General features: G+C 43.3%; 1 protein-coding gene across 1 annotated transcript in view; it reads right to left on the bottom strand.

The window, feature by feature from the left end:
* MMP11 (matrix metallopeptidase 11) overlaps positions 1-12,147 on the bottom strand; it is a 46,109-nt gene extending 33,962 nt beyond the window's left edge. The window contains exon 1 of the mRNA XM_073629194.1: positions 11,824-12,147. Coding sequence (XP_073485295.1) covers positions 11,824-11,916 — 93 coding nt within the window. The 5' untranslated portion in view covers positions 11,917-12,147. The remainder of the gene's footprint in view (positions 1-11,823) is intronic.
* Positions 12,148-13,062: the final 915 nt, after the last annotated feature.

The raw sequence follows: 13,062 nt of genomic DNA, 5'->3' as shown, positions 1-13,062 counted from the left end.
CCCCTGTGTGAATGGGCTCTAATTGGCAATTAAATTGTTGAGTGTGTCTTGATCTGTACTCTTGGATAGGGATCGCACTATACTGGTCACAGAACTTTGTTAGCCTTGTGGTGGACTTATTCCCTGTTTTTCTTTTGTGTAACATGTTTAATTTTAACCCTTTATTAGAATAGAAGGTAGGTTGTTTGCTATGGTAAATTTACAAAACTGTACATCAAATTATTAAAGCCAACAAGCAAATAATTGAAAGAGTCCATGCTATTTTATTATTTACTTTTATTTTATTTAGTATGAAGGTTACCTAAAGTGTAAGTATAGCCAAAACTGTTTTTGCTTATTTTGGAAAGATCAGGGGATAGTTAAAACTCCTATCAGGTTATTGTATGCTGTCTATGTCCCACTGGGGAGCTTTCCTTTCACTTCTTGTCCTGGATGTAAAACAGGGAGTTATAAGAGATCTCAAAAAAATGAGGGTAAAATGAGGGTAATTCTTATGTTAGACAGTCATACCCAGAAGATTTTTTTCTCCATTGGAAGATTTTTACTAACATTCTGCTCTGGTGACACCTTTCTTATTTTGGATTTCCCCTCACTTTTTTTGGTGACAATGGTCACCAGGTCAAATAAACAATGAATCTCGCCAGCAATAATAGAGACAGCAATAAAAAACCTGATCGGAAGTCCTTATGTCCCTGACTGTTCCCTACGCTATTCAAAACGAACACAAAAACGTTTGCCTTTACATATAATTAACGCTAAACTCTGAGTAAAATCCAAAGCTACCCTTGCAGTGAGGCTCCCCCACATTGCAAGGGATAAATGCTTGTTTTTGTCTAGGGAAACATTAAAAAGCAGTTTCACTTATCCCTCACTCCTGCAGGTCCCCCAAAGCCTCTTCTCTTGGCCACTCCGTCGGTCACAGGCCCAGGTGACATCATCACATCTAATGAAGGATCAGCAATCCTGCATTGTAAGTGAGGACACTGAGGCAATGCCCACAAGAGAAGAGTGCTGGCTGCCAGGGGAGTAAGGAATAGGGCAAAAAAAAAATGGTTCTTATTGTTCCCCCAGAAAAAAGAGCATTTAACCTATGCATTGGAGGGGGGAGCCACACTGCAAGAGTTACCTTGGATTTCATCCCAAGTTCCACTTTAAATCTCTTTAGTTATGATGTGCCTTGACAACTTTCATTCCATTGTCCTATCAGGTAAATGGCAGTATTTTGGACTTTTGTATGAAGTTATGCCCCAGAAACAAAGAGAAATTAAAAGAGAAGTATAGCTGAAGCTTTTTTGGCAATACTTCTCTTCTGGGTCACAGGAGTTCACTTACTTTTGCAGTGTGTTTACACTCACCAGTCCATAGGGGTGAATGGAGGGTCCGATCAGTTCCGCCTGGAAAACTAACAGGCAGCTGATCGGAACCCTCTTGTGAAAGAGGCCTAAGACACAGCCTCTAAACTATCATTTATATGACTCAATTAGAGCCAATGGGAATCTGCTGATCTGCGTTTGTTGTGTGTTACAAACACGTTAAACGCAGGAAAATAACTCTACAAACTTACTGCCTTTCCATTAGTTTTTGTTCAGTATCAAATGGACTAAAGAGTGTAAATTATACAGCCTATTCCCTAGTGGACTGTAATAAATATGTTGGCCCTCTAGTAGTACAGCAAAAATGTGCATGGGTCAATGAAGTTGAAAATTCTCACCCTGGTAACTCAGGACTAAAAACTAAAGGGCTTTTCGGGTTTGGTGCCTACATGTATTTGTTTTTAAGTACAGGAGCTGATATGCTGTTTGTTCTGCATAAGTAAACCTAGCCTTAATCCCTCGACATGACCTCATGACCTGCTCTCTGAGCACGCTTTCCTTTATGGTGGCCCTGTCTTGTGGCCTATCCTGTCCTACAATGGCATGGCATAACAAGAATCTCAGATTCGACAGACGATAAGCAAACATCCCTCCTTTGCAATGGGGCTGAGCTTGCACTGCAACGATTAACTGCTCATTTATGTCTAGAAGATGAGTAACATTTTTCCTTTCCTGATCCTCTGCTGCCCCACCAGACAAGGCTCCTCCATGCTCTGGCAGTGAACTGTTTCTCTGCATTGTCATGTCCAGTACAGGTCTATGGTCTTTGTAAAAATCTTGATGAAGCCAGATGACCTTAGAACACCGAAGCATGTGGAAGGAGAGGCTGCAGGGACTGGTCTATCAGCATGGAGAAATCTGCAGGAGTGGAGAACCAGGTGTGTTAAAGTCCTATACCAAGCCCCGTAGATAGAAATGAGCAGTTAACACTTGCAGTGAAAGCATACCCCACTACAAGCATTTTTACGTTACCTGGACTTGAGTATAAGTTGACACTAAACTCTGGTTTAAAAAAAATATTCAAGTATGTATTCCTAACTTAAAAAAGTATCTTCAATTGCTCTCAGCCTCCTCCAAATCTCCAATTTTTTGCTGTTGTTAGAGGGTGACTACATTCTTCTCCATGGTCCCATTGAATGTAGGAAGGTAGACATCTTCTCCTGCTCCCTCCTGACACGGACTATGGACTATGAACTATGGGATGTGTAGTGTGCATAGAGCAGTGCACATGACCGCAACTAACATGCCCTATCTACAGTATCTATCTATCTATCTATCTATCTATCTATCTATCTATCTATCTATCTATCTATCTATCTATCTATCTATCTATTTATTATAAACTGGAGGATTTTGCATAATACTATGAACAACGATCCTTCTTTACACTAGCAATTGATGGATTCTGGCCATTTGTTTTTACTCAGGTAGAGTGACCTTCATTACTGTTTATTGAAGTGTGGAAACTATGGAGATGACTCTTTCACTGCCATTGGCCTCCCTCTGGACCCTATTCCACGCTGTCTTTTCATTTCTCTAGCATGGCATGTGGTGGGTGTCTGGGCCCTCAGGTCAAGATGGTACTTCATAATTGTGACACATGTATATGTATACCTTTTCTTCTTCAGATATTGTAACTATCTACAATATCTGTCTGTCTATCTATCTACCATATCTCTCTCTCTATCTATTATATATCTGTCTATCTATATCGTAATGGCCATAGTAGGGATATTTCATCAGTTGAGTCCATGGTAAACTGAAAACCATTTCCACTACCACTAGGCCCTGCACCAGTTCTCTGAATCTGTAATAATTAATTAGCAACTATTGACATTAATGAGACATAAAGTACAAAATGTAGCATATTAGTTCACTGGTAAACGAGATATCAGGTACAAAGTGAATTGTACAAGTTGTTTTTTGTGAACTATTTCAACTCAAAGTATCGCTTCCTCCACCATGTCAAGGCAAAAGGTATATCTACTGACGATAATAAGGAGCAAAATGTTTACCAAACACAAAAGGTATTTGTTAATAAGTACATTCTCTTCCAAACATATTTTCCGTCCTCCCTTTAACACGCTCTCCCTGTCTTCCTCCGCATCTAGTCTGTGAGATGTTTTCAGATACTGTTTATATAGAGGATAAACATTTCAAAAGATCGGAAATAACTTTGAAGAAAAACACAGAATCCATCTGGGTAGGGCTCGCAGTGGCTGCAGTAGCTGCCATCCAACTGTCATTTGCAGTGTAATCTGCAACAGTGATCTGCAAAGGGCAGCCACCTACAGCAACCAATCAGATTTCAGTTGTCTGAAGATCTATCAGAGATGAATTCTAATTGGTTCTTATGGGTTATGCTTTCTTTCATGTTCCTTGTTTTTTTAATAGAAAGAAAGACCTGTTGGTGATCTATATCATAAGGATATAGAGGCAAGTATAGGGTTGGCAAAGGAACCATGGTCTGAGTATATGTGTCTACAGCAAGGTAACTGCCTCACTGGCTTTTGATTTAGGTGATGCAGTGACGTTGCTGGGGGGATGCCACCCGAGTGCCACCCAGGGGTGACACCATCCCGAAGGTGAGGAAAGCCCTGGCTAACTTTGGAAGTTTTCTTTCTTTCAGCTGGAAGCCCACCTCCAGTGCCGCGGGTGTTCTCCTCCTCCTATGTCTCTCTCACTACAGCGCTGCTGCCTGTCACGATCCATTCTCCACCCGGGTGTATGTATCTGAGCCGCCCGAGCCAGTGTGGTAACAGGCGGGGGGTGTCGGCTTGCGATGGGGGGGGGGATGTCCTCCGTGGTGTGGGGGGGCTGTACTACTGATAAAGGGGGTAGTTTTTCCTGGGGGCAGGGCTGTCTTAATGAGTGGGCACACCTGGGAACTGCTTGGGGGATATCTAGGGTGTAGAGGGGTCAGAGTGCTGGGGGGATATCTGGGATGTAGAGGGGTCAGAGTGCTGGGGGGATATCTGGGATGTAGAGGGGTCATAGTGCTGGGGGGATATCTAGGGTGTAGAGGGGTCATAGTGCTGGGGGGATATCTGGGATGTAGAGGGGTCATAGTGCTGGGGGGATATCTAGGGTGTAGAGGGGTCAGAGTGCTGGAGGGATATCTGGGATGTAGAGGGGTCATAGTGCTGGGGGGATATCTGGGGTGTAGAGGGGTCAGAGTGCTGGGGGGATTTCTGGGGTATAGAGGGGCCATAGTGCTGGGGAGGCAGCAATCTAGCAGATTATATGGACAGGACAGCTTTGTTAGTTTATGTATGTAGTATTTTCCCACTGTTTCTTTGCTATACAGAATGATTGTTCCTGTAGTTAATGCGGAGCTCCACCGAAAAGGGGAAGCTCTGCTTGTCTGCCTCCTGCCTACTTGATGTCTGTTTACCTGTGCTTTCTCCATTGTAGGGGCCCCAGAGCATTACTTTGCCCAGGGGCCCATGATGCTATTAAGCCTGGGGGGGGGGGGCTGTACTGATGGAGAGGGTGGTTTGCCCTGGGGGAGGCTGTACTGATGGAGGGGGTGGTTTGTCTTGGGGGGGGGCTGTAATGATAGAGGGGGTGGTTTGTCCTGGGGGGGCTGTACTGATGGAGGGGGTGGTTTGTTCATGGGGGAGGGGTCTTTACTAATGGAGGGGCTGGTTTGTACTGAAGGGGGTCTGTACTGATGGAGGGGGGTTATACTTAGTGGGGGGGTTATACTGAGGTGGCTCTGTACTAAGTGGGGGGGTCTATACTGAGGGGGGACTATACTTTGTGGAGGGAGGGTCTGTACTGAGGGGGGTACTATACTTGGAAGGGGGTCTGTACTGAAGGAGGGGGGTCTGTATTGAGGGGCGACCATAGTTGGGGAAGTGGGGTGACACCATGTTTTACCGCACCAGGTGACACCAAGCCTAGTGACACCACTGAGGTGATGGACCCATATTCTATGTTTTTCAATTTATTACAGGTATTTTTAATTTGAAATGCTGACAAATTATGCAGTGCTTTACTTTACATTCATATAAGTCTCTTCCCTCAAGGAACTTACAATCTAATGGTGGCCATAGACACTTTTCATATCCAAACGATGTGCAATTCTACCAAAACAACTGAATAACAAAACAGTTGATCAGGCATAGCTTTCCATCCAATTAATTCCTACTCAATTTAGATTGGACTCAATCGGTCTTAGAATTTAACGATTGTGTTGGATCGGTCAGAAGCACTGAGATGCTGTATTCCGATCAGAATGTCAGAATATTACATTTTATGGTGAAAATATGGATGTGATCAATAACTTACGATTGTATCTTCCAAATATCAACCTAAATCTACTTCCCCTTGTGTGTCATACTGATGAAATGGGTTGTCAACTATAGATTGGTTATTCGGAAGAAATTGATCAGAAAAGAAACATAGATCTATGCTCAGACAAAAAAAAGTAAAAGTAAAAAAAAAATAATGGGGCAGACTCTATGGACAACTTGGTCTTCTTTCTGCTGTCACTCTTCTAGGTTTCTAGGAAATCCATCATTTATCAAAGAGCATATGGTCAACTTAAAGTGGAGTTCCACTCAAAAGTGGAACTTCCGCTTTAAGGACTCCTGACCCAATGACATGCCACATTTGGCATGTAGTTTTTTTGGGGGGGGAGCGGGTACCTAGTTTTGACAGGCACCCAGCTCCCACTTCCGCTTGGGGCGCTGCGGCGCCCCAAGCGAAAGTTTTCCTCTCCCCTCCCTCCCTGCAATCTTCTGGAACACATCACAAGTCCCAAAAGATTGTCCAGCCATTCAGGACGGGCAGCATGACTCGCGCATGCGCAGTGCGCACCTGGCTGTGAAGCTGTAAGCTGTCTCAGCTAGGTGCCCACACTTGCAATGCCGGTGCAGAAGAGAGAAGAAGAAGAGAAACAAGGCTTCGAGAGGCCGCATCGTTGGACCGTGGGACAGGTGAGTGTGTGTTTATTAAAAGACAGTGGCTGCTGCCCTTTAATAAACACAGACATGGGTGGAACTCTGCTTTAAAGTGGAAGAAAAGTCTAACACTATCTATTCTTAAAAACGTGCCCCCCCCCCCCTCCCCCCTCTTACCTATCCTGCCTAACCTGTATAAAAAAAGATGTGAATACTTACCTATTTTTATTCCGCTCTGGTCATGTGATCCCGCAGCTCCGGCTCCCCTGTTTCAGTAAGCAGCTGCTGCAGGGGAGAGGAAGGAATGTTGACAATGACTGGGCAAGGGAAGCTTATGGGCCATGTTACAGCTTCAGGAAATCACAGCCATTGTTGACTGCTGCCTGAGCTGGAGTTGCAGGTTCACATGACCAGACTAATGCCAGCCATACACCAGTCAAAAAATCGCTTGAACCTGTTTTTGAAAAATGAACACTTGTTTGTGAGAGCAAATGATATTGCCATCATGTAATGTGAATTTTTGAACAATAAATCGTTCAATGGACATAAATAAATGTTTCTCGTTTTTCGATTTTTGATTTGTGCCCATTAACTGGAAGAAAAACGAATGAACTGTCCAAATGACAGATTTTTCGTCTAGTGTGTGGGCACCATTAAACGTTATCATGGTATACATGAAAGTCGGCCGGTTCCTGTTAAACTGTTTGGCTGTGTGGAGCCCCCTATGTTCAACAGAGCTGTAAGACTGGGTTCTGATGAACAGTCCTGCTGGAAAACCAGCATGACTATACGAATACAGCCAATGGCTTCAGCACTGATCAGTGTATTCTGATTTAGGGGGGTCTCCACTGTCACAATACAATAGTGTGGTGGGGGAGATTCCTGCTTTCACATTGTTTGTGTGGATGTGGGAATCTGTTAATTTTTTTTTGTTCAACCTGCTGGTTGAATGAAAAAAAAAACTGTCTGTGTACACTTAGCTTTAGGGCCCTTTCACATTGTTCTGTAGCAACATTTTGCTGTGCTTCAGATGCGTTTCCTGTGCGTTTCTGGTGCAATTTTGGGTTGCCTGCACCTGTGAAATATGGACATGTGGCTCAAAAATGCACCAAAAACGCAAATTGCATTGCATTTTTGCCACAATTTTGCCACAATTTCCATTCATTTCAATAGGAAGGTGAGTTTGAGATGCAACATTCAGGACTTTTCAAATGCACCGCTCCCATAGCACAGTACTGAAAAAGCCCATAGGATTTAAAGCAAAACATTTTTCTTGCGTTTTTCTTGCAAGGTAAAAACGCAGGAACGCAGTGTGAAAGGGGTCTTAGGTTTTTCTTCCATTTTAAGGTTCCTATCTCATATGCATGCATAGACATAGTAGGGTCAACTTTAGACAGGAGCAAATTACTACCAGCATGTCTTTGTAGAGTGGGAGGAAAACTGGAGTACCTGGAAGAAGCCTACATAATCACAAGGAGGACCAGCAAAAACTCTATTCATGTGTCATGGTTGGGATTTAAATTTCTATTGATTTATTATTTATTTTATTACATAACCTACCAGCATGTCTTTCGAGTGTAGGAGGAAATCGGAGTACCCTGAGAAAACCCACATAGACAAAGGGAAAACCGTGCTTGGGAATCGAACGCACAACCCTAGTGCTGCCAGTCGAAAGCATGTTTTTTTTCTGTTTTTCTTTGTCTGATGACTTGATTTGTTTTGGTGTTTTTCTTTTTTTCTGGTGATTTACCCACATCATTGCTTCCTGTAAGTGACTCCTTCTTCTGATGGTTTATTGTGCACTATCCATTAAAGGCAATGCTGCCAGTCACCAGAGACAGAAACCTAGTCCACACCTCTGGGATCAGCTAAGTGAGTCTGAGACAATGGGCTTGATTTACTAAAGGCAAATAGGTTAAAGTGTAAGTCCACCCTAACACTAAAATCCCTGCATCTACAGACATCCACATTCTAACACTAACCTATCTAGAAAAGAAGATAAGATTGATCGCATACTTGCATCCAAAAGATGCTGTCGAGATTTCTTTATTGTCATGAGCCAGACAAAATTGCAATGATGATCACTTGACGCGTTTCACACAAAAAGAACAAGCACGGTTCTGTTCGTGTGAAAAGCGCCAACTGATCATCATTGCAATTTTGTCTGGCTCATGACAATAAAGAAATCGCTACAGCATCTTTTGGATTCAAGTGTGTGATCAATCTTTTCTTGATATTGCCTACGGTGATGAGCCGGGATCAGCACCTTGGACCAGGTGTGTCCGTTTTTGCCTGAAGCGGTGTGGGCACTCTTGTTCTATTTACTAACCTATCTAGCACTGTAAAGAAGAAATCTGTATACATACCTTTCTTGAAGCCAATCCGGTCCGGTCTCCAGTGGCGGAAGCTCTGCAGAGGACACGGCCGACAACGGCTGTGAAATAAATGGAGTTACTATGGGGCTTCCGTTGTCGGCTGTGTCCTCTGCACCCACCTCCACAGCAAACCTGCGTCTGACAGCTCAGCGTGGGATCGGGTCGGATCAGCATCAAAAAAGGTATGTATACTGATTTCTTCTTTACAGGGTTAGATAGGTTAGTGTTAGATTGTGGATGTCTGAAGATACAGGGATTTTAGTGTTAGGGTCTACTTTAAGTTTAAAAGGAAAATTTCCCCAGAGCTTAGTAAATGTGGTGAAATTTTCACTTTGCCAAGAATACCCAATCATGTGCAAGGAAAAAAAAAAAAAAGCATTTTTACTTGCACATGATTGGATGATGGACGTCAGCAGAGCTCCTTATTCAAGAAGCCCTGGTGCTAATTCCCTTCCAGAGTGAGCAGCCTATCTGCTTTTAGTAAATCAACCTCAATTACACAAAATTAATGGAAACAGCTGAATGGCTATGTTTAATTAGTGGCTATCTTCAAGTATTAATGCCTGATTCACACCTATGCAGGTTGCAGTTTGCATATTCTAGGCGCATTTTGCATTTTTTTAATACACATTTTTGATCCATTGAAGTCTATGGAAGCAAAAACCAGAAAAAAAAATCCCTGGCTTTTTCCATAAAATACACAGGTGTGAACTACATCCATAGGAAACCACGTTAAAAGGACTGTAGTGTGTTTCTGCAAAACTGAAAACGCACTAAAAAATGCATAGGTGTGAGCAAGGCCTAAAAGCTCTTTTTATTGTATTAGCATATTTAAGCTGGTCATACATTATACAATTTTCTTATTATTATATATAATATAATTAAATATAATATAATTATTATTTCCTTTGACCTCATATTATATGGTTTTGGTAAATCAGTAAATTTGTATAATGTATGGCCAGCCTTAGTTTTAAAGTGGTTGTAAACCCTCCCTAGTGACTTTTATCTACAGGAAGGCCTAGAATAAGGCTTACCTATAGGTAGTGGAAATATCTTCTAAATGTTTAGTTTAGGAGATATTTCACTTGTAGTGTGCCGATGATGTAATCGCCGCATGCGCTGTGAAGAAACGGACCTCCATGCCATTTCTTCCCCCAGTGTGTGCCGTTACTGACGGCTCCCGCACGCATGCGCGGGAGTGACGTCACGTGGCTCCGGCCAGTCACAGAGTCGGAGTCCGCGGCCCACCGGAAGGAAGAGGGGTGAAGATGGACGCGGCCTGCACAGGGGACAGCGATGGATTCATTTGCAGGTAAGTGTCACATAATGGGCTAGTATGCATGCTTTTAATTTGCAGGCTTTGCAGGGAGCAAAAGAGGAAGTAAAACCCATCAGGGTTTACTTCCTCTTTAAAGTGGAGTTCCACCCAAAAATGGAACTTCCACTTTTTGGATTCCTCCCCCCCTCCGGTGTCACATTTGGCACCTTTCAGGGGGGAGGAGGGAGCAGATACCTGTCTAATACAGGTATTTGCTCCCACTTCCTGGCATAGATCACCGCGGCGCTTGCGGTGACCTATGCCACTTCCAGCGCCTACCCCGTCCTCCCCTGCTGTATTCTGTTAGACACAGAACACAGCAGGGACCTGAGAGGACGCGCAGTGTGACTTGCGCATGCGCAGTTGGCAACCAGGAAGTGAAGCCGCACGGCTTCACTTCCTTATTCCCTTACCGAGGATGGCGGCGGCAGCAGCCGAGAGCCGACGGACGGATCGGCTTCGGCTGCCGACATCGCGGGCTCCCTGGACAGGTAAGTGTCCATATATTAAAAGTCAGCAGCTGCAGTATTTGTAGCTGCTGGATTTTAATATTTTTTTTTCAGCGGACCTCCGCTTTAAGGAAGAATAGTTAAAAATCTGATATTGTTTTGACAGGCGACTGAATACAATGTCACAAACATATTAAACCCCCCAGGATTGCATAGGGGTTTTAAATTGAAATGCTGGTTTCTGTACATGTACGCCTGTGAAAAGCTGTCAGTACATACACTGTGCTTAGCACTGATGTATAAAAAAAAATGCCAGCCTGCAGATTCCAAATCCCAGGCAGCTGACAGCACAGAAACACAACATCCCTTATACAAACAGGCTCTGTCAGAGTCATCCTGTGGCTGTCACACTCATCCAATCAGAAAATGATCACCTCTGGATGGCTACAGGCCTGCAGCACATTCCTCCAAGGTGGAAGAGTCTGCAGGTAGTCACAAACTTTCATTTTATTACTTTCCCCTTCATGACTGACAGCATAATAACAAGTTAATCTATGTGTTTAATATTTAAGAGAATAAGCATATCCTGTACAGAAACTGTTCTGCTATTTTAAATGACCAGTTTCACTGGACGATAGAATAAGTCAAATTCATGAAATGAATTCATTTTTTCCTTTTTTGGGATAAAGGTTTTACATTAATAAATAAAAGCTGATCATTGTAAGCACCCCCGTCAGTGGTAAATGGTTTGTCTCATCCCTCTAACTGCCATTTTTGCTGAACAGCTTTTGTTAAAGGAAGTTAAAAAAAATAACAGGTTTACTGGCTGGTTCTTCAGATGAAAATAAAGAAAAAAAGCCTAAAGAAAAGAATACAAATGCAGCTACTACATCTAACAACTGATAAGATGCAATATATTACATATTTGGTTTTGGATTTAAAGCGTGATCATATTACATATGCATTTTACAATCAGATTGAAGTGTGTATGGATTTACAATGATTTACGGCTATCTTATTTGAATGGCAGTTAAAAAAAAAAAAAGGATCAAAGCCTTATTGAAGAATGAGGTGACACAAGTCCAAATGTCCCAGAGTGCATATTTTCACCCCAGATGACACCAGCTTGGCCAGAGTCGCCTGGCTAGAACTCAGTAGAAGTTTTCCTCCAGTCTGAGGACATTGCATGAAGTCTGATTAGTCCAGCCAAAGCATGGCACAAAATCACATCATGTTCCCAAATGACTGCAAACTCAATGTTATTATCACTACTACCAGGCATAAAAGATGCGTGACCTTGTATAACTCTGTAGCACGCCATGCTTGTATTAACTTTATAAGAACTTTATAATAAGTATAGAATAAGACATACAAAGCCAAGGACAGCGTGTGACTCACCTGTACGGTGTGTTGGGAGGTCCCCTGAGGTAAAGGTGATGTTTGTACTCCTAGTAGTAGGCACAGGGCAGACAGGATAATGAGGAGATGCATTCTCAGAGCGGAGCACAGGTTGTATGAGGGAGGTAGTAGTTACTACTGTCTATGGCAGCAGACTCTTTGTTCTACTTTCTTTGTGTCTCTCTGCCTGAGTGTTTGTCTCTCTCTCTCTTTCCTGTGTGTATGTGTGGAGGAGCTGCCTGGTGCCTGTCAGTGAGTAGAGAATCCCTGCTGGGGATTTATACTCCTCTGTGCCTTTTGTTCTCTCCCTTCACTTTTATGGCCTGAAGTGACACATCTGAGCAGCAGCATCACGTGCTAAATATTTGGGAAGGAGACAGAGAGGGGGAGAGAGAGAGAGGTTGACTAAGGAGAGGGGTACAGTTGGAAAGGAAGAAAGGAGAGTTGATATTGCTGTCAAGAAAAAAAATTATAATTTTTTAACAGAAAGTTTATATTGTGTTAATTTATCTTGGCAACTTCACATTGAAAAGAAACACAAAAAGCACTTCAAGGCAGGCAGGAAAAAACACATATACACACACATAAACTGCCAGAGGTGAAAAGAAAAAGTTTAGGTTAAAAGAAACTGAAAAATAATGTAAATTTCAATGGAAGAAGTAATGGGTGCAACATGTTATACTTACCTGCTCTGTGCAGTGGTTTTGCATGCTGCATTGATGGGCATAGATGAGGCGGCATTGATGGGCACTGATAGACTGCGCTGATGGGAATAGATGAGGCGGCATTGATGGGCACTGACAGGCTGCATTGATGGGCACTAATGAGGCTGCTCTGATGGGCACTAATGAGGCTGCACTGATGGGCAGTGATGAGGCTGCACTGATTGGCACTGATGAGGCTGTATTGATGGGCACTGATGAGGCTGCACTGATGAGGCTGCACTGATGAGGCTGCATTGATGGGCACTGATGGACACTAATGAGGCTGCATTCATGGGCACTGATGGGCTGCATTCATGGGCACTGATGAGGCTGCACTAATGGGCACTAATAGGCACTGACAGGCTGCATTGATGGGCACTGATAAGGCTGCACTGATGGGCACTGATGAGGCCGCACTGGTTGGCACTGATGAGGCTGCATTGATGGGCAGTGATAGGCTGTGCTGATGGGCACTGATAGGCTGCATTGATGGGCACAGATGAGGCAGCACTGATGGGCGCTGATAGGCTGCATT

The sequence above is a fragment of the Aquarana catesbeiana genome, linkage group LG01, assembly GCF_042186555.1.
Source record: "Aquarana catesbeiana isolate 2022-GZ linkage group LG01, ASM4218655v1, whole genome shotgun sequence".
Classification (NCBI taxonomy): domain Eukaryota; kingdom Metazoa; phylum Chordata; class Amphibia; order Anura; family Ranidae; genus Aquarana; species Aquarana catesbeiana.
This window is presented reverse-complemented; position numbering and strand designations above follow the sequence as displayed.